The sequence below is a fragment of the Littorina saxatilis genome, linkage group LG4, assembly GCF_037325665.1.
Source record: "Littorina saxatilis isolate snail1 linkage group LG4, US_GU_Lsax_2.0, whole genome shotgun sequence".
NCBI classification, from domain to species: Eukaryota; Metazoa; Mollusca; class Gastropoda; order Littorinimorpha; family Littorinidae; genus Littorina; species Littorina saxatilis.
The window spans coordinates 55286302-55308134 of NC_090248.1; the positions used below are offsets into that span (position 1 = coordinate 55286302).

At 43.1% G+C, this 21833-nt stretch overlaps 1 protein-coding gene across 1 annotated transcript in view; it reads right to left on the bottom strand.

Annotated features, from left to right (window-relative positions):
* Window positions 1-21833, bottom strand: part of LOC138965638 (salivary peroxidase/catechol oxidase-like) — a 76650-nt gene that overhangs the window by 30919 nt on the left and 23898 nt on the right. The window contains exons 6-7 of the mRNA XM_070337812.1: window positions 12919-13083; window positions 11816-11917 (exon numbers count right to left, since the gene is read on the bottom strand). Of these exons, the coding sequence (XP_070193913.1) occupies window positions 11816-11917; window positions 12919-13083 (267 nt within the window). The remainder of the gene's footprint in view (window positions 1-11815; window positions 11918-12918; window positions 13084-21833) is intronic.

Below are 21833 nucleotides of genomic sequence, written 5' to 3' on the forward strand. Positions count from 1 at the left end.
TAAGGTCAAGGTCACAGGGAGAATGAATGTGGTCTAAAAACTGCAAAATTTCACATTGTGCCAGTTTTCTGGAAAACAAATTAAAAACAGCGGGCTTAGTTTTGTATGGTATACAAGAAAAAGAAAGCCTTATCTTCTGATACCATTTTGGTTGACCTCGCTTCAATGTCAAGGTCAGAGGAGCCCTTCAAAGTTGAATTGTAGACATATTTTGATGTGAGCTTGCCCCTTTAACTTTACTATGGACGATATCTCTTACAAACTTAAACACTGAGTGGGGCGTTTGTTAGAATTTCATAGTGAGCCACATCTGGTCACATATCGTTAGGGTCAAGGTCACATTGACCCCTATGAAAAATGTGACCAAGCCGGGTAAAGAAATCCATGTGTCTTGGTAAAAAATCTTAACAAAGCAAAGCCCATGCGACTCTCATGCTTGACCTTTGTCTTAAAGTGACCTTGACCTTCAGGTGACCTTGAAGGTGAAGGTCTAACAACTGAAGCTGGCAAGGACATTGTACACTATTAGAACTGGTTTACAGATTTTTCCTACCAAATTACACATGACCTTTGGCCAAGGTCAAGATCATCAAAGGTCACACATCACAAGGCTATCAATTCAAGACATAGGAACCATAAACATACTTATTGGCACTTTCTACAAAGAGACATTGTCACTTTTAGTGATTCAATTGCCCGTTTCAGTCACATTTCATAAGGGGCAAAGTGACCTTGACCTTGATGATATGTGACTAAATGTGGCTCAATATCAGTATATAACATGTGCCCCACACAATTATGAAGTTTGAAAGATTTTTTTCATAGTTCAGGGTCAAGGTCACTTCAAAACATGTATACAATTCAACTTTGAAGGACTCCTGTGACCTTGACATTGAAGCGAGGTCGACCAAAATGGTATCAGAAGATAAGGCTTTCTTTTTCTTGTATACCATACAAAACTAAGCCCGCTGTTTTTAATTTGTTTTCCAGAAAACTGGCACAATGTGAAATTTTGCAGTTTTTAGACCACATTCATTCTCCCTGTGACCTTGACCTTAAGGTAAGGTCAAGGTTCTCAAGTATCTTTTTTGAGCTCTTGGGGTCATACAACATTTTGCAACATTTGGTGTTTCTTCACTTCATAGCGTTCGAGAAAAATCCAAAGGTAATGATTTGTACAGACAGATGAAGACGGGCAACGGACAACGGCTGTACGACCAGGGTGAGTATGTACGCTCACTTTTGCTACACATGCGAGTAGCGGCTATTATCCGTTGTTCACAAAACATTCCTATATAATGTTTGGAAACAATGTGTCACGTTTCAATATATCACTTAAGGTGATTATGAACCGGTTAATTACTACTAATTAACTAACCACACCACGATCCACTCTCGCAGTCATACAATTAAATAGAGTCAACAAAAGTATAAGTTTCAGACGCCTGTTTATGTATAAACTCGCCACCTCCCTCGAGCCTTCACTCAAAATATGTTCCTTTTACGTTCTCAACACGTAAAAAACCCGTGGTCACTGACAAAATGCCAGTAGTATATAGAAAATTATAGTAACACGCTGAACCCGTGTAAATACAGTCAAAATGAGAATGTTCTGTTCAAAAAGCTCTAGTTCATGCAGGGGTCACACACCCCACGTTGTCACTACTCCAATGAAATCACAGATAAGAAAAGACAACGGTGGTCAACGGGGTGCGTAAGACACGGTGCACTTAGCTTTCTTTCTGTATGCTGGTTAGCCGGTATGCTGGTTAGCCGGGTTGCTGGTTAGCCGGTTCGCTGGTTAGCCGGTCTGCTGGTTAGCCGGTTTGCTGGTTTCCTCAGGTCCCAGCTCCAACGTCTGCAGCTAGCAGTGTCCCGCCAAAGGCAGCCGTGCAGCGGTTACAGGAAAACGAACCCGAAACGAAGGCTGCAAACAGAAAGCATCGGTGCACTAAACATGTCTGCTACCCCTCACCCACCACCTTAAAACGTGTCATCTTTAAATATCTCATCGAGCACGTGGGCCTGCACAAAACGGACTTTTTACAACAACAAAACAGTCATTTTCCGTCCTTCTCTCCCTATCTGCAAAAACCATATACAGATTAGTATTTTAGCGTCACAGAGAGTAAATTATGCGCTAACCTGGAAAGAACAACAGAGAGTATTTCATTCCACAAACACAGACTCATCAACAGCGTTAAATAATGATTTATTACCTCAAAAGCCTATGATTGTACTCTCATGGAAGCAAAATCCGCTTCCTCCCTGGAACAGCCTCTGTTCGTCAACAGTGACCGAAAACCTCCAGAACCCCTTGTCGAATCCTTATGCGAAAGCCATCGCCGACGAAGGAATGTTGACGACTTGTCCTCAGCAAAATATGTGGCAGTGTGAAGGAAATAACCGGTGGAAGCTCCCCTAGAGTGCCGAATACAATATTCGGTGAAAAACCATCATACTCTAGAAACTGTGTATTAGATCCTTCCCCTTCTGCCGCTGGGTGTCAAGTGCGCCGTCCTTGTGCCTCTCTCAGACAACCTAGCCAATAACACGTGACTGACCTTGTCAAAAAACCAGTCCAGCTATACACAATTCTGCCTCCCCAAGCAGAAAAAAGACACGAGAAACTCAATCCCTGAAAATCCCGTGTGCGCTGTCAGCGAAAAACCGTCAGCCCTATGACAGCAGAAACCTCCACTGTAAAACTCGTGCGCAGCAAACCCTCCGTGTTCATTGAGCACTGTCAGCAAACTCTGCTGTAGCCCAATATCACGTACAGGCGCTTTCTATCATAATCGACCAAGAACAGGCACTCCACTGAGTGACACTTTCTTGGTCTCTGTCACCCGATCGTGACACACCTCCCCTCTTCAAGACGAAACCTCGGTTTCGCTCACAGTCATGTTCTCCTCTACAGCCCGAGAGAGAAAGTCAGCTCCAACATTGTTGGCGCCCGGAATGACGCGTACCGTGAATTGGTACGGTTGGAGAATCAACGCCCAGCGCATAAGTCTGGCGTTTGCCAACCTTGCAACCTGAAGATATTGCAGAGGTTGATGGTCCGTCTCCAGACAGAAAGGTCGTCCGTACAGGTACGCTTCGAACTTCTGGATGCCCCAGACAATGGCGAGACACTCGCGTTCAACCGTTGCATACGCTGCCTCGGCCGAGGTCAGCTTACGGCTGGCGAAGCAAACAGGGTGCAAAAACCCCTCTGTCTCCTGAAGCAACACTGCCCCAAGTCCCTTCCCTGAAGCGTCTGTCCTCAGCACGAAGTCCTTGTTCAGGTCTGGTAGTCGGAGAATAGGCTGACTGGTGAGTCGCCTCTTCAGGGTGTTGAATGCGGAGCTGCATTCCTCAGTCCACACTACAACGGTCGGTTGTAGTTTCTTGGTAAGGTTGGTCAGTGGTAGTGCGATTTCGGCAAAGTGCGGGATGAAGCGTCTGTAGAAGCTGGCTAGGCCCAGGAAAGACCTGACTTCTTTCTTCGTGCGCGGTGGCTCCGCCTCCCGAATCTTCTGGATCTTGTCGTCCTCTGGAACGAGCAATCCCTCGCCGACAACATGACCCAGGAAAGACAATTCCCGAAATCCCAAGTAGCACTTGGACGGTTTAGCTCCCAGATTTCCGTTCTTCAACCTTCCGAACACGTCGCGCAGGGCGTCGAGATGTTCAGTCCATGTCTCTGTCGCGATCAGCACATCGTCGATGAAACTGCTGATGTCCTCGCGCTTCAATGGTTCCAAAAGTTTCCTCATCATGCGAGTGAAGACGGCACCTGCATTCTGTAGACCAAAAGGCATGACTGTCCACTGGAACTGGCCGAATGGAGTGGTAAATGCAGTCTTTGGGCGATCTTCCTCGGCAACTGGAATTTGCCAGTATCCCTTGGTGAGGTCTAATTTTGAAAAATACTTGGCCTTGGCCAAGTGACTGAAGAGGTAGTCCACATCAGGCATGGGTTCCGCGTCAAACGCCGTAATCTTGTTCAGCTTCCGGTAGTCGACACAGAACCTGACGCGTCCATCCTTCTTCTTCACAAGCACAATTGGAGAACTGTAGGGAGAGTTCGCTGGCTCGATGACGCCCAACTTTGTCATGTCGGCGATTTCCTTCCTGACCACCTCCTTCTGGGCATGAGGCATGGGATACTGCTTCGTCCTCACTGGCTGCTTCTCCAGCAAGTCGAAGGTAAACTCCTCTAGATGCATCTGAAGTGGTATGTCTGTAAGGACCCGTGCTGCATCCTTCAGGATCTCTTGCAAGTCCGCCTGCTGGTCGTTCCCAAGATCAGGTGAGATGTGCACGTCCGTGTGATCCTCACTAGCCTCCAACGGACAAACTGGTACACGTCCTCCTCCCTGTTCTTCCGTTGTCTCGTCCATCACGACAGCAACTGCTTCTGTCACTTTGTCCTTTTCCCCGTAGGCAGTCCTCTCTATGTAGGCGCGCAGCAGGTTGGCGTGGTACAGGCGTGCTTTCCCGTTCATGACGATCCTGTAGTCGTTCTGGCCCACTTTCGCTGTCACCTCAAAAGGTCCTTGCCACTGCAGTTGTAGCTTGTTGTGTTTGACAGGTAAAAGTAGCAACACCCGTTCTCCAATCTTGAAGCTGCGCGGCCGTGCCTTGCGGTCGAATCCTCGCGCGTAACGCTGTGCTGCTCTCCCCAGGTTCTCTTGAGCCAGTTTGCAGGTCTCTTCAATCCTGTTCCTGAGTTCTACGATGTAGGTCGCTGTCGTCTGCACCTCCTCGTCAGCTTCTTCGTCTGTCCAAGCCTGACGCAGGATAGCCATGGGACCGCGTACCTGTCTGCCGTACAACAACTCAAATGGGGAAAAGCCCAAGCTCTCCTGAGGAACCTCGCGGTATGCAAAAAGCAATGCTGGGATGTACCTGTCCCACGTGCGTGGTTTCTCCTGAGCTAGTTTCCTCAGCATGGTCTTCAAGGTGCCATTGAACCTTTCCACCAGTCCGTTGCACTGAGCATGGTAAGGAGTGGTGAAGTGCTGCTCCAGTGATAGCAGTCGTGCTGCCTCCGCCATCACTCCTCCCGTGAACTGCGTGCCTCTGTCGGTGAGTACCTCTGATGGAATTCCCAGCCGGGACCACATAGTAACCAGAGCCTCAGCTACTCGCGTGGCTTCAATCGATTTCAGAGGGATCGCCTCTGGGTATCGAGTAGCGTAGTCCACCATGGTCAAAATGTATCTGTTTCCGTCCTCAGACGCAGGCAAGATGGGCCCGATGATGTCCACTGCCACCCGACGAAAGGGTTCGTCGATGAGCGGCATCTTCTCTAAGGGGACCTTCCTCACCCTTCCTTTGGCAACCACCTTCTGGCACTTATCGCAGGACGCGCAGAAACGTCGGACATCCGTGCAGATGCCTGGCCAGTAAAAGTGGCGCCAGACACGATCCGTGGTCTTCTTGGTGCCAAGATGACCTCCCAGAATCGAGTCGTGTGCCGTTGCCATGACACCCTCGCGAAACTCGCGAGGCACGACAACCTGTTTGAATGCACCTTCCTTGTTGCTGAACTCACGGTAGAGCAACTTCTTGTCCCTGAGGAACTTTGACCTCCCATGCTTCCCGCTCAGCTTCACCTTCCCCGACTTCGCGTGCTCCCGAGGAGTCGCTAATGTCGGATCAGATGCCTGAGCCTTCGCGAGAAGCGCGGGGGTCACGTTCCCCAGGGCAGCTCGTGCAGCAGGTAGGGGTTTGAGAGGTTTGTCCTCTCGCTCCGCCTGTGCCCGCGTGAGCACTGAAATGACGTCGGGAGACCGATAAACGGGAACCTCCCTGGTGACGCCGTCCACAAACTGAACCCGGTTTCCAATGAGCAGGTCGCATGGAGGATCGTCCATGACGACGGCCACAATGGTCCCCGTGAACAACGGTGTTACGACCTTGATCACTGCCGTGTTCAAGTCGTAAGCGTGAGATGCCTCGGCCATTCTCACCCTGATGCTGTCTCCTGTGTAGGCCATAGCTGGAACTAGACTCGCCCGAACCACTATCATGTCTGCCCCTGTGTCCCGCAGACCTTCGCCCTTCACTCCGTTAACGTAGACGTTGCAGTGGGGCTGGAAATGTTTCCTGGAGCACGGAACGCAGAGTTGTGGAATTGTGCATGAGCTCGTGACGTCCCTTAACTCCTCACTGCCAACAAAGTGTACGCCCTTCTGGTCAGCCTGTCTCCTGTGGCAGTCCTTCTTCACGTGGCCCCGCTTGTTGCAGTAATAACACTGGATGTCAGTTCTGGAACTTGATCCTTTGTGTCCCTGATCGTCCTTCCCGTCCTTGGGTCCTGAAGAACCTGAATTTCCCGATTTTCCCGGCCGTGAGCCTGAAGATTTGCCAGAGATCGCCTGGGCGTCCTCGTGTACTCTGATCCAGTCGGCTGCCTCCTGAGTAGTCTTTGGCTGGTGTTCCTGCACGAAGGTCACCACCTCAGGTCGCAGGCTGGACATCAGTTGTTCCATGACTATGAGGTCGGCAAGGTCGTCGACGGTCCAGTTCTTCTCGGCCATCTCCACCCAGCGCCGCAGGTAGAGATTAAGGCGTGCCACAAACTGATGGCTCAGCTCGCCGCTCAGTCTCTTGCTGTTACGCAGACGTCGTCTGTAGGCTTCCGCAGTCAGGTTGAAGCGCTGGAGTAACGCCTTCTTTAGTGCCTGATAGTCTCTCGCCTCGTCGTCCTCCAAAGCGTTGTAGAGCTGCAATGCGCGTCCTTTTAAGCAGGTGCTAAGGCGGCTAGCCCACGTGGCCTCTTCCCACTTCTGGTCAGATGCAATGCGCTCAAACCGGCGTAAAAAGTCGTCGAGCTCGTCCTTGTCATCGTCGAACGTCGGCAGTCTCGTACGGTCGGCAACAAATGTCGGCGCGCTAGCCTGAGTAAGCGTACCCTTCTCGGCCTGTAGCCTAGCTAGTTCTAGCTGGAGATCGCGATCCGCCTGCTCTTTCTCTTTCCGTTCCTGTCTGTCACGCTCGGCCTGTCGTTCTTGTCTGTCAAGCTCGTCTTTCTTATCCTGTCGGTCAAGTTCGGCCTGTCGTTCGGCCTGTCGTTCCTGTCTCTCAAGCTCGTCTTTCTTATCCTGTCGGTCAAGTTCGGCCTGTCGTTCGGCCTGTCGTTCCTGTCTCTCAAGCTCGTCTTTCTTATCCTGTCGGTCACGTTCGGCCTGTCGTTCGGCCTGTCGTTCCCTTTTTTGTCTGTCACGTTCATCTTTCTCTTTCCGTTCTTGTCTGTCACGTTCGTCTTGTCGTTCCTGTCTCTCACGTTCGGCCTGTCGTTCTTGTCTGTCAAGCTCTTCTTTTCTCGTCTGTCGCTCTATGTCTTCCTTACGTTCTAACTCCTTGCGCTTAAGCAAACTACGCGCTCTAACGCGTGCGTCTCGCTCTGTCTGTTCCTCGCTACCAGGAGTCTCAAAAGTTAATCTCTTCGTAGGAGATCCCCCTGTAGCCATGGTTAGTTTAGCAAAGCTTTATCACAAAAGTAAGTCTAACGCAGCTATAGCTAGAACACGCGGTGATGAAAGCGGTGGATACAAAAATCCAGCAACCGAAAAATGCAGAAGAAAAATCCAAACGGTGTAGAACAAAACGCGTAGCCTACTTTATGGCTGCTTTTTGCGGTGAAACAAAGTGTTTCCCACAGCCGTGGCCTACTTTATCGGCTGCTTTTTGCGGTGAAACAGAGTGTCTCCCACAGCCTTGGTTAGGACAGAAGTCCTCGGACCCTTCCCCCCCAAAATTCCAACAAAGTCAAAATATGGAGAAAAATCCAAGTAAAACAAGACGGTAGAAATGTAACCTGTTACAGAATGCGAACCAACAATGTAGAGAAAACTGAGTAAAACGAATAACAAATCCGCTAACCCCGCTCAGCTCTCTGCAACGGAAAACTCTGAACGTACAACAACAAAGATTCACAAACAAAGGAAAGGGAAGTAATCACAGTTAGCGCATACAATAGCTTACAAATTACAATTTACATTTCCTGCAAGATGTGAATCGCTTAAGGTGTGGTATATGATCAAAACTATACAAAAAAGGGTAGCACCAAGCAGAAAATAAGTCGAGCACTGACGAGATTATCTGCTCTTAGTTATCCTTAATTGGTGGGTCTTTATCAGTTGGAAATTAACTGAGTAAATCCCGGCTTGGCCCCCATGTGTCACGTTTCAATATATCACTTAAGGTGATTATGAACCGGTTAATTACTACTAATTAACTAACCACACCACGATCCACTCTCGCAGTCATACAATTAAATAGAGTCAACAAAAGTATAAGTTTCAGACGCCTGTTTATGTATAAACTCGCCACCTCCCTCGAGCCTTCACTCAAAATATGTTCCTTTTACGTTCTCAACACGTAAAAAACCCGTGGTCACTGACAAAATGCCAGTAGTATATAGAAAATTATAGTAACACGCTGAACCCGTGTAAATACAGTCAAAACGAGAATGTTCTGTTCAAAAAGCTCTAGTTCATGCAGGGGTCACACACCCCACGTTGTCACTACTCCAATGAAATCACAGATAAGAAAAGACAACGGTGGTCAACGGGGTGCGTAAGACACGGTGCACTTAGCTTTCTTTCTGTATGCTGGTTAGCCGGTATGCTGGTTAGCCGGGTTGCTGGTTAGCCGGTTCGCTGGTTAGCCGGTCTGCTGGTTAGCCGGTTTGCTGGTTTCCTCAGGTCCCAGCTCCAACGTCTGCAGCTAGCAGTGTCCCGCCAAAGGCAGCCGTGCAGCGGTTACAGGAAAACGAACCCGAAACGAAGGCTGCAAACAGAAAGCATCGGTGCACTAAACATGTCTGCTACCCCTCACCCACCACCTTAAAACGTGTCATCTTTAAATATCTCATCGAGCACGTGGGCCTGCACAAAACGGACTTTTTACAACAACAAAACAGTCATTTTCCGTCCTTCTCTCCCTATCTGCAAAAACCATATACAGATTAGTATTTTAGCGTCACAGAGAGTAAATTATGCGCTAACCTGGAAAGAACAACAGAGAGTATTTCATTCCACAAACACAGACTCATCAACAGCGTTAAATAATGATTTATTACCTCAAAAGCCTATGATTGTACTCTCATGGAAGCAAAATCCGCTTCCTCCCTGGAACAGCCTCTGTTCGTCAACAGTGACCGAAAACCTCCAGAACCCCTTGTCGAATCCTTATGCGAAAGCCATCGCCGACGAAGGAATGTTGACGACTTGTCCTCAGCAAAATATGTGGCAGTGTGAAGGAAATAACCGGTGGAAGCTCCCCTAGAGTGCCGAATACAATATTCGGTGAAAAACCATCATACTCTAGAAACTGTGTATTAGATCCTTCCCCTTCTGCCGCTGGGTGTCAAGTGCGCCGTCCTTGTGCCTCTCTCAGACAACCTAGCCAATAACACGTGACTGACCTTGTCAAAAAACCAGTCCAGCTATACACAATTCTGCCTCCCCAAGCAGAAAAAAGACACGAGAAACTCAATCCCTGAAAATCCCGTGTGCGCTGTCAGCGAAAAACCGTCAGCCCTATGACAGCAGAAACCTCCACTGTAAAACTCGTGCGCAGCAAACCCTCCGTGTTCATTGAGCACTGTCAGCAAACTCTGCTGTAGCCCAATATCACGTACAGGCGCTTTCTATCATAATCGACCAAGAACAGGCACTCCACTGAGTGACACTTTCTTGGTCTCTGTCACCCGATCGTGACACAATGGTAGGGATAAAAATCAACCGTTTCCAAATGTGCTAAAAAATCAAAAAGACGCGTTCTATAACGGTCAAACGGTCCCTTAACAGACTTGGGCGGGGTCGTCTGACGGTTGGCAGACAGCACAAACACCCTGTGACTGCTCGCAAGGAAAAAATAAATCTGGATGGCAGTATGGCTACAACTACGTCGTTTAGTGTAACCATAACCCCTGAATGTATGAACAGCAGAAAAGGCTGTCTTTGACGTCACTGTATAATAAGAAGCACAAAAGGGATTTTTTGGAACTTTCTCTTGGTTGGAGACAAACATGTCCGCAATGCATTCGTGCATCAAGCTATCCATGCAGTCGTTTATTGTTGATTCTTTAGCTCCTCTATGGCAGGGGGATTTTCACTTTGTTTTCCTTCAATTTCACTATGGGAGTTGTTCTTAACATACGTTTGTTAAGAAAATTTTGGCTGATTGTAAAACAGCTGTAATATACGGCAGTCCAGGTTGTCCTTCAACTGTAAAAATGAAATAATGCTCTTTAAAGTATCATTTACAACAGTGGTGGCTGTTTTCACAAGTATGCTACAAAAAACACGACAATACATAATACATAAGGAAAAGCCCTATGTTTGGTCAGTTGGTGAGATAGGTAAATGACTAAAATGTTATTTTTGTGTGACAGTTCTGATGGTTTTCAAAGGGCTAATTCTTTGCTTTTCGACATATGCCCAACTGAAAACGCTTTAGCAACTCATGTGCACATGACAACCATCTAAATAGACTACATGTTCGCAGAAAACACAATACTGATTATAGAGGGAAAAATAACGGCTCTTTTTAAAAGCACGTTTAGTAGTGAAGTACTTTTAGGATTGTTTGGAATTTTTTACCAGCAGACACCCTTTCACTGCTGAGTGTCTTAGTATTGTAAGATGTGTGATTTGAATTTTGGTTTAAAGGTGCCTTTGGTTTGAACACCCCTACCCCTACGAGGCAGAAATACAAAGAAATAGAAGGAAATTGAGCCTATTTGGAACCAGACTTTAGTATGTTCCCATGGGGGGATTCACGGTGCGAATGACACTGCGTCAGCTTGTTCATTTATCTTTAGTATTTTCTTCAACTTTAACTTTTAGGACCATGTATGAGGTTGTGGCAAGCTAAATACACAACAGGACGACGTCTCGGAAAAATAGTAAGGATTATATAGGGAAAAACAACAGTGTCAGTTAATGTCCGTTTTGAAGGTGTTAGTGGTTGGGGATTTTGAAAAGCATCAGACATCAGGCATATACAATCCTTTCTGCGTGTTCTGGTGCAGAAAGAGTTTTCAGTTTATACATTGGGGTGACCAGTAGATACCGTTTTACAACCATAGCCCCAAACGACATTTACAGAGCCCAAAGAAGGATTAGGGTCAATTTCAAAGCCACTTTTCCATATGAAGCGCCAACTTTATATGAAAATGTGTTTAATAAACATTAAAGGACTGAGGTTGAACTTTCTGATAAGGGACATTTTAAACCTAGTCATTGTCACTTCAACGTTGTTCTCTAATATGCTTGGACTATTTTGTGAACAAGAAACACTTAACAAGTGGCTCTATCCCATCTCCCCCCTTTCCCCTATCCCATCTCCCCCTTTCCCTCGTCGCGATATAACCTTCGTGGTTGAAAACGACGTTAAACACCAAATAAAGAAAGAAAGAAAAACTAACGTGCCGATTAAAATTTCAACGAAAATCCAAAAAGGCACAACTTGGGGACTTCGATATTTGAAGAGAAAGTCAAGGTAATGATCTAACCAGAACAGGTTGTGTTGTTTAGCTGGTTTTCATATTTCTTGTGTTATGTCATTTTTACTTATGCAGGTGTCGAAGAACTTTAAAGGAATACTATCCTCTTGTCGGTTTTAGAAAACGGTTTACCGGTATGATAATTTGAACAGCATTCTAAACCTACTTGATCTTCCTCCGAAAGAGGTATATGGCTGCCTGAATGGCGGGGTAAAAGCGGTCATACACGTAAAACCCCACTCGTGTAAAAACATGAGTGAACGTGGGAGCTTAAAAGCCCATGAACGAAGAAGAAGAAGAACCTACTTGACTTGCTGTCTCGGAGCAACTCCAGTTGTTCCTCGCTGCTACCGTAGACCATGGAACCGTCAAACAAAGATGTTACTATGTTCAGCTGCTCTCGAGGAACTGCAGAAAACAAAAACAAACAGAAATAACAGCAATAACAATAACAACAACAACAACAAATACAACAACAGCAAAACACCATAATTGTGTAAGTATTGTACAGTTCAACACAGGAACTGTCATTAGACAATGTTAATATTGAGGAACTCCAGCTAACAACAACAGCTACAGATCATAACTGTCAACAGCAGATGGTAAAACGTTCAGCTGCTCTCGCCGAACTGCGAAAAAGAAATAGCACATTCCTTCTCGTGAAAACGGTTCGGCTCTGCATTTCAGATTTGGCCAGGCAGATAGACAGACAGATATAGAGACAGAGAGACAAAGAGAGAGAGGGACAGAGAGAGAGAGAGCGAGAGAGAGAGAGAGAGAGAGAGAGAGAGAAAGAAAGAGAGAGAAAGAGGAAGAGAGAAAGAGAGAGAGAAAGAGAGAGAGTGAGAAAGAGAAAGAGAGAGAGAAAGAGAGAGAGAGCGAGAGAGAGAGAGAAAGAGAGAGAGAGAGAGAGAGAGAGAGAGAGAGAGAGAGAGAGTACATACACAAAGCAAGCCAGACCGGCAAACAGAGAAAGAGAGATGTAGAGAAAGTGAGAGAGGGAGGGAGACAGCAAAAGAGAGAGACAAAGACAGAGACAAACCAACAGACAGACAGAAAGAGACAGAGAGAGTGGAAGAGAGAGAAAAAGAGAGAGAGAGACAAAGACAAAGAGAGAGAGAGAGAGAGAGAGAGAGAGAGAGAGAGAGAGAGAGAGAGAGAGACGGACAGAAACAGAGACAGTCAGAGACAGGTGGACAGACAGAGAACGACAGACAAACAGACAGGCAGACAGGCAGTCAGTCAGACAAGACGGATCGACCGACCGACAGACAGACAGACAAAGACTAAGACGGACACAGAAAGAGAGAAACGGAAAGAGAGAGAGAAAGAGAGAGAGAGAGACAAACAGACACACATACAAACAGACAGGCAGACAGACAGACAGAGAACACAAAATGCGTACTAACCCTTACGGTATCCGTGGGCATGACTGGAGGCGGGAATTGACCTGGAGAATTCCATACACTCCCCGCGAAACCTTTTGTCTTTCATCTTGATAGGCAGACAGTCGTTGGCAGCCGACGAGTTTGCAACTTTACCGTTTTTACAGCAATGCGGACCCCCCAGTTCAGCTGTAATACGAGTAAGAATATCAGCAATTGATCCAATCAAGAAATCACGTTGTCCTTATGGAGCTCGAAGTTGATTTCGTGAAGTCTTCGCGAAGTCTTTTTACCATAAAATCAGCGCCAAAGCTTGATGCAGCGAGCTTTTTGAGGTAGTCTTCGCGAAGTCAATTTTGAACATTAAATATCTGGCTTAACCCAACCACGTACGTTGGTTAAGAATGAGATTGATTATAGGATCTTTTCCGTGCGCACTTGATCGTGTGCCTGCGCGTACGCACGAAGGGGGATGAGGTACTAGCTGGTCTGCACATTAGTTGACCCAGGAGATTGGAAAAGTCTCCACCCTTTTTTACGGTGAACCGCATAAATCCAGATTTGGTTTTCTTTCTGCCACCTTACAAGAAAGAACATCCAGAAAAAGAAGAATCATTAGGTCGAAGTTCCAGCGAACGCTTTGCTTTAAATACACGTTCCATCAACCTAACCTCTTTTTTTGTGTGTAAATACCCTCTTTCTGTCAATGCCAAACACATGAAATGTCCTAGTTTTGATATCCAAATTATAGAAATGTCTGAGCTTCATGGGGCTCCTCTGAAGATGGTTACGTCCCAGTCATCTGTGTCTTTTCAACTTGTATCCCAGCTCTCGGTGTTGAAGCAAAATATACAAGAAGATAACAAAGATAACAAACGCGTTTTTTAGCCAAGCAGATTAAGTAGTGGACCCGTGGACAAGTTTCCAAGACGTGATAAAACAGACAGTGACAACGGAGAAGAACAGGGGGAGGGAGAGGGATGGGTAGAAGGTGAAGGAGAGGTACCTGATGAAAGAGAGAGGTGGGGATAACGGGTTGTCAGTGTCAGGACTTGGATTTCGATTTTGGACTGGATTACGGACGAGCCCTTTGATCACGATTTTGGTATTTGGTCTGTGTAGACTTGATATGACTACGTTCACTACCAACGTATCATGCCCTAATGGCGAGTAAACTGCGTATATGTTCGTTGAATTGTAGAGGACTGAGAAACAAATGGAAAAGAACAACGTTGTTTAAATTTTTGAGAGAAAAAAAGTTTGATATTATTTGTTTGCAAGAAACACACATAAGTTGTAAAGATGTAATATTGTGGGAAAAACAATGGGGAGGGGAAGTATTTGCACAAGCTGGAACATGTTACAGTAAGGGTGAGGTCATTTTGACGTCAAAACATTTTGATGGAAAAATTGAATTAGTAAAAAAACAAGAACGGGTTGTTGTTATCTCTGTAGAATACAGAAAACAGTGCATTAATATTATAAATGTGTATGCTCCAAATGAATCAAATGAGAAAATGGCATTTTTTCATTCTATTAGAAATATTGTGGATGAAGTTGAAACCGACCAGTTTATCTTATGTGGTGATTTTAACTGTGTGGTCAACAATGAACTTGACATTATTTCTGGCCGGCCTCATAGTAACAGAGAAATTGAAGTTTTCACAGATTTAACCAATACCTTAACTGACATATGGAGATACTTTCATGATGATGAAAAAGATTATACCTGGAACAGATTTAACCCCTTTGTTGCCAGGCGTCTTGATTATTGTTTTGTATCTAGAGGAGTGTTGTTATCGTGTGTATCAGCAGATCATATTTGTGTCCCAAGTTCAGATCACAAAGCTGTTGTTGTCGAAATGAATGACAAGGATTTTATTAGAGGTCCAGGTTACTGGCGGTTCAACAACAGTTATTTGAAAAATCAACATTTTCTTGAACAAATGAATTCACTTCTGGATGTTTTGGTTGAAGAAGCCGAGAATGATGCCTCAGCAATAAACAGATGGGAATTGGCAAAAGTACAGATAAGAAACTTCTGCATTGAATTTGGTAAAAAACAGTCGTGTAATAGGAAAAATGAAGAAATCAGGTTACAAACCCGCCTAAGAGAACTGGAAAGATTATTGATTGATAAGATTGAAAATAATGGGTTGCAAACAGAATTACTAAAATTGAAACAAAAGTTAGAATTATTAGAACTAGAAAAAGCAAGGGGTGCACAGGTTAGAGCTAGGGTGAAGTGGATAGAAGAGGGGGAAAAAAACACAAAATTTTTTTGTAACTTAGAAAAAAGACAAAAAAAGAAAAACATTATGTCACGCCTCAGCACTTTAGCGGGTGAAACAATAACCGACCAGAAATTGATTTTACAAGAACAAAAAGAATATTATACACTTTTGTATAGTCTGAAAACTGATTCTGAAAATACGGTAAAAGATAGTTTGGAATTTTTGTCCCAAGAATTTGTTCCACGCCTTAGTGAAGAACAGTCACGTTTATGTGAGGGGTTAGTAAATCCCGCAGAAGCAGCCGACGCTCTGTGTAGCATGAAAAATGGCTCGGCCCCCGGGGCTGATGGAATTTCTATTGATTTCATGAAAGTATTTTGGAGCAAGATAAGCAGATTGCTTGTTGATTCATTTAATGAATCATTTGAAAGGGAAGAGTTATCATATACGCAAAATCAAGGGGTGATAATATTGTTGCATAAAGGAAAAGATTTGGATAGAGAACGATTAAGTAATTGGAGACCAATTACTTTAACTAATACTGATTATAAGATTCTAGCTAAAGTTTTGGCAAGAAGAATGGGTTTAGTAATTAATGAACTAATCAGTGTAGATCAGGTTGGTTACCTAAAAGACAGAAATATATCAACAGTGATTAGAACGATTGACGATGCGGTTAATTACTTTAATGTTAGTGGAAAGGCGGGTTATCTGCTTGCCCTGGATTTTAAAAAAGCTTTCGACAGTGTATCAAAGTCACTACTTCTTAATGTTTTTGACAGATTTGGATTTGGATCTAGTTTTAAAAAGTGGGTGGAGATTTTGATAAAAGGTACTACAAGCTGTATAAATCATGGAGGTTGGTTATCGGAGAGTTTTAACGTATTTAGTGGGATTCGACAAGGTTGCCCGTTTTCGCCGTTGGCTTTCGTCTTGGCGGTAGAATTGTTGGCGATTAAGATAAGAAACAGCCCTATAGTTGGAATAATTACACCGAACATGATTAATCAGGATGGTACGGTCATAAAGATAAAACAAATGGCAGATGATACAACCCTGTTTTTAAAAAATCGAGATGATGCTAACATGGCAATGAACATATTGAACCAATTTAGCAAAGTCTCAGGGCTACAATTAAACTTAGATAAAACGAAAGCTTTAAGAATGGGGAGAGAACCAACGGAACCTAATCTGCCTTTCCACGTTGTTAAGGAGATTAAAATTTTAGGGATTAAATTTAGTAGTTGTAAAATGGCAAAAGACATCGAGGAAAACTGGAAATTCAAAATGGAGAGTCTTGATGCCATGATTAAACAGTGGAGTAAAAGAGATCTCAGTATACAGGGAAAAATAACAGTTATTAAAACGTTTATGACTTCCCCATTTGTGTATATTATGCAGTCTGTTGGTCTTCCAAAGCAAGTTCTCACACAGCTAAACACGAAACTATACAAATTTGTATGGCAAAAACAATATAGTAATAAAAAAGCTTTTGAAAAGATAAAAAGGAAAATTATGGAGTCTGAATATGAGAATGGTGGATTGAAAATGATCAATATGTTTGATATACAGAAAGTGTTTTATTTAAATTGGATTGGACGGTTGCATGAAGCAGGTCGAGAAAATTGGAGTGCAATCCCAAAATGGCACATTCAACAATTAACAGATTTTAATCACTTGGCAAAAATTAATTGCACACAAAAGGAATTACAAGGAATCGAAAAAGTTCAAAATGATTTTTGGAAAGAGGTATTTTTGACATATCTTGATAATAAAAATAAAGTAGGTTTAGAGGAAGTTGACAGAAATGATGTTGGTAATCAACTGTTATTTAATAATAGACTGATTCAGTTTAAAGGTAAAGTGTTGGATTTTGTAAAATGGCGCCAGAAAGGTTTTAATGTTATAAATGATTTGTTGAATGTTGAAAGAAATCAGTTTCTGTTATGTGAAGATGTTCAGATCACTGTGCAGCAAAACCCTGCAATAACCTTTTTTGAATACAACGCTGTGATGAATGCAATTCCAAAACAATGGAAAGATTGGATTGTAGACAACCCAGCACATACAGCCTGTTCCAAAAGAAACGCAACCAACCTGTTTCCAAAATCAAAGTGCAAAATTTATTTCGCAAATAATATTTCATGAAGTTACATATTTCATTTTTGATACATTTCCAAATCACAACATGTGGAACAAAACAGGTTTAACAATAAAAGTGGAAAACAATGACAATTGAAGCACAATTTGTCCCTTTTCTGACGCAGCTGTCTTTTCTGCGTTTAATAACGGATGTGTCCTCCACCAGCGTTTCTTTTGCAAATAATATTTCATGAAGTTACATATTTCATTTTTGGTACATTTCCAAATCTTTTCATGACCTGACTGACTGCTTGGGCCGTTTGGCCAGCGGCAAGCATGCCAATAGCACGCTCTCTTTCATTTTTAGACAAACGAGGCATTCTGCCGTCAGTCCAGCTGAAGAAGTCACTGCTATTTTCTACTGTATTGCCAGCTCAATTGAAACTTGAGTTGTCCCTATGTCGTCACGTATGTAACTTCATGAAATATTATTTGCAAAATAAATTTTGCACTTTGATTTTGCAAACAGGTTGGTTGCGTTTCTTTTGGAACAGGCTGTATAGTTAATGTAGATATAATTGATGATGAATTGAATGTGTTTAAAAGCAAACCCAAGTTAATTAAGTTATATTTAAAGAAAAAACGGAATTATAGCATTGAAAAATCTCATGCAATCGATTTTTGGAAAAGAAAACTAGATTTTGTTTTTGTCGAACAGACGTGGTTGTTGCCCCGACAGGTGACAAAAGAAGTGCGCCTGCGTGTGTTGCAATGGAAAATTTGTCACAATTTATATCCCACCAATATTTTATTACATAAAATGAAAGTAAGTCAAACAAAAAACTGTAACGAGTGCCCACATATTTTGGATGTCATGGAACACTTTTTCTATGAGTGTCCCCGAATTAGAAGGTTTTGGACTTATATTGAAAAAATGTTGAACAGTCTGACAGGTCGGGCTTTCTTATTGTCTATTACAGATGTATTATTCGGAATCGAAAAATGTCAGGAATCAGCGTTAATTAACCATGTTTTATTGATAGCAAAAATGTGCATTAGCAAAGTTAAGAAAACTAAATCGCCTATTCCATTGGAAATTGTATTTCAACAAGAACTTGCGCTACGAAAGGTGTATCCCCATTGTCCTTAGCTAGATTGCTGTTGAATTAAAAAGTAATTTAATGGAAATGTAACCTGTAATGCAAAAGAAAACAAAATTAAAATTTCATTGAAAAAAAAAGAAGAAAAGACCAATGAAGAAGGATATGCTCACCGCCCAAAAAGAAAGAAAAAAAAGAAAAAAAAAGAAAAAAAGACAAAAGAGGCAAAAAAGATGGGTTGAAGCAACCTTGCATGCAACTGAGGTCAAAAAAAAAAACAAAAAAAAAAAAACAAACGCGTTTTTTTGGCCAAGCAGATTAAGTAGTTTAGCATTATGCACTGGCATTGTCAGCTAACAGAGAAGCAGACTTTACATTCTGCATGTTCACACACAACGTGTCTTTTTTTGACTCACATGCGAAGCAAAAGTGAGTCTATGTACTCACCCGAGTCGTCCGTCCGTCCGTCCGTCCGGACGTCCGGACGTCCGTCCGTCCGTCCGGAAAACTTTAACGTTGGATATTTCTTGGACACTATTCAGTCTATCAGTACCAAATTTGGCAAGATGGTGTATGATGACAAGGCCCCAAAAAACATACATAGCATCTTGACCTTGCTTCAAGGTCAAGGTCGCAGGGGCCATAAATGTTGTCTAAAAAACAGCTATTTTTCACATTTTTCACATTTTCTCTGAAGTTTTTGAGATTGAATACCTCACCTATATATGATATATAGGGCAAAGCAAGCCCCATCTTTTGATACCAGTTTGGTTTACCTTGCTTCAAGGTCAAGGTCACAGGAGCTCTTCAAAGTTGGATTGTATACATATTTTGAAGTGACCTTGACCCTGAACTATGGAAGATAACTGTTTCAAACTTAAAAATTATGTGGGGCACATGTTATGCTTTCATCATGAGACACATTTGGTCACATATGATCAAGGTCAAGGTCACTTTGACCCTTATGAAATGTGACCAAAATAAGGTAGTGAACCACTAAAAGTGACCATATCTCATGGTAGAAAGAGCCAATAAGCACCATTGTACTTCCTATGTCTTGAATTAACAGCTTTGTGTTGCATGACCTTGGATGACCTTGACCTTGGGTCAAGGTCACATGTATTTTGGTAGGAAAAATGTGTAAAGCAGTTCTTAGTGTATGATGTCATTGCTAGGTTTAGGTCAAGCATGTGAGTCGTATGGGCTTTGCCCTTCTTGTTTAAAACTTGTATGCTGCATTCTTAGGGTGTGTCTATAACACGCGGGGACACGCGGGGACAGTTAAACAGCACGCAGAGACACGCGGGGACACGCGGGGACGTTATAATCATAATAACATTCTGACTATCCTTTATGTCTTAAAATTTTTTTATAATTTTTAACTTTTTTGTTGTTGTTGAGAATGTTTATAAAAAAACGTCCCCGCGTCTCCCCGCGTGCAGTTACACTGTCCCCGCGTGTCCCCACACGCGGGGACACGCTGGGACGTTATATAATAACATTCTGACTATCCTTTATGTATTTAAAAAAAAAATAGAAGTTTTATTCACTTTTTTTCCATTTTTTTTTCAGAATGTTATAAAATAACGTCCCCGCGTGCTATTTCACCGTCCCCGCGTGCAGTTAAACTGTCTCCGCGTGTCCCCGCGTGTTTTAGACACAGGGGGTGTCTAAAACACACAGGGACAGTTAAACAGCACGCGGGGACACGCAGGGACACGCAGGGACGTTATATAATAACATTCTGACTATCCTTTATGTATTTAAAAATAATTTTTAACTTTTTTCTTTTTTTTTGAGAATGTTATAAAATAACGTCCCCGCATGCTATTTCACCGTCCCCGTGTGTCCCCGCGTGCAGTTAAACTGTCCCCGCGTGTCCACAGGGGGTGGCTAAAACACGCGGGGACACGCGAGGACACGCGGGAACACGCGAGGACACGCGGGGACAGTTAAACAGCTCGCGGGGACACGCGGGGACGTTATGTAATAACATTCTGACTATCCTTTATGTATTTAAAAAAAACCAACATTTTATTAACTTATCTCTCTTTTTTTTAAGAATGTTATAAAATAACGTCCCCGCGTGCTATTTCACTGTCCCCGCGTGCAGTTAAACTGTCCCCGCGTGTTTTAGACACTGGGGGTGTCTAACGCGGGGACAGTTAAACAGCACGCGGGGACACGCTAGTACGTTATATAATAACATTATGAGTATCATTTAAGTACGTATTTAACAAAAATATATATATTAACTTTTTTTTTCTTTTTTTTTCTTCATTTTTGACTAAATGTTTTAACATAGAGGGGGGATCGAGACGAGGGTCGTGGTGTATGTGTGTGTGTGTGTGTGTGTGTGTGTGTGTGTGTGTGTGTGTGTGTGTGTGTGTGTGTGTGTGTGTGTGTGTGTGTAGAGCGATTCAGCCTAAACTACTGGACCGATCTTTATGAAATTTGACATGAGCGTTCCTGGGAATGATATCCCCGGAAATTGTTTACTTTTTTTCGATAAATACCTTTGATGACGTCATATCCGGCTGTTTGTAAAAGTTAAGGCGGCACTGTCACACCCTCATTTTTTAATCAAATTGATTGAAATTTTAGCAAAGCAATCTTCGACGAAGGCCGGACTTTGGTATTACATTTCAGTTTGGTGGCTTAAAAACTAATTAATGAGTTTGGTCATTAAAATTCGGAAACTTGTGATACAAAAAATTTCAGGGGGTGTCTAAAACACGCCGGGACACGCGGAGACACGCGGGTACAGTTAAACAGAACCTGGGGACACGCGGGGACACGCGGGGACGTTATATAATAACATTCTGACTATCCGTTATGTATTTAAATTTTTTTTATTCACTTTTTGTTTAGAGAATGTTATAAAATTACGGCCCCGCGTGCTATTTCACCGTGCCCGCGTGTAGTTAAACTGCACGCGGGGACGTTATATAATAACATTCTGATTATCCTTTATGTATTTAAACAAGTCGCGTAAGGCGAAAATACAATATTTAGTCAAGTAGCTGTCGAACTCACAGAATGAAACTGAACGCAATGCCATTTTTCAGCAAGACCGTATACTCGTAGCATCGTCAGTCCACCGCTCATGGCAAAGGCAGTGAAATTGACAAGAAGAGCGGGGTAGTAGTTGCGCTAAGAAGGATAGCACGCTTTTCTGTACCTCTCTTTGTTTTAACTTTCTGAGCGTGTTTTTAATCCAAACATATCATATCTATATGTTTTTGGAATCAGGAACCGACAAGGAATAAGATGAAAGTGTTTTTAAATTGATTTCGACAATTTAATTTTGATAATAATTTTTATATATTTAATTTTCAGAGCTTGTTTTTAATCCAAATATAACATATTTATATGTTTTTGGAATCAGAAAATGATGGAGAATAAGATGAACGTAAATTTGGATCGTTTTATAAATTTTTATTTTTTTTACAATTTTCAGATTTTTAATGACCAAAGTCATTAATTAATTTTTAAGCCACCAAGCTGAAATGCAATACCGAAG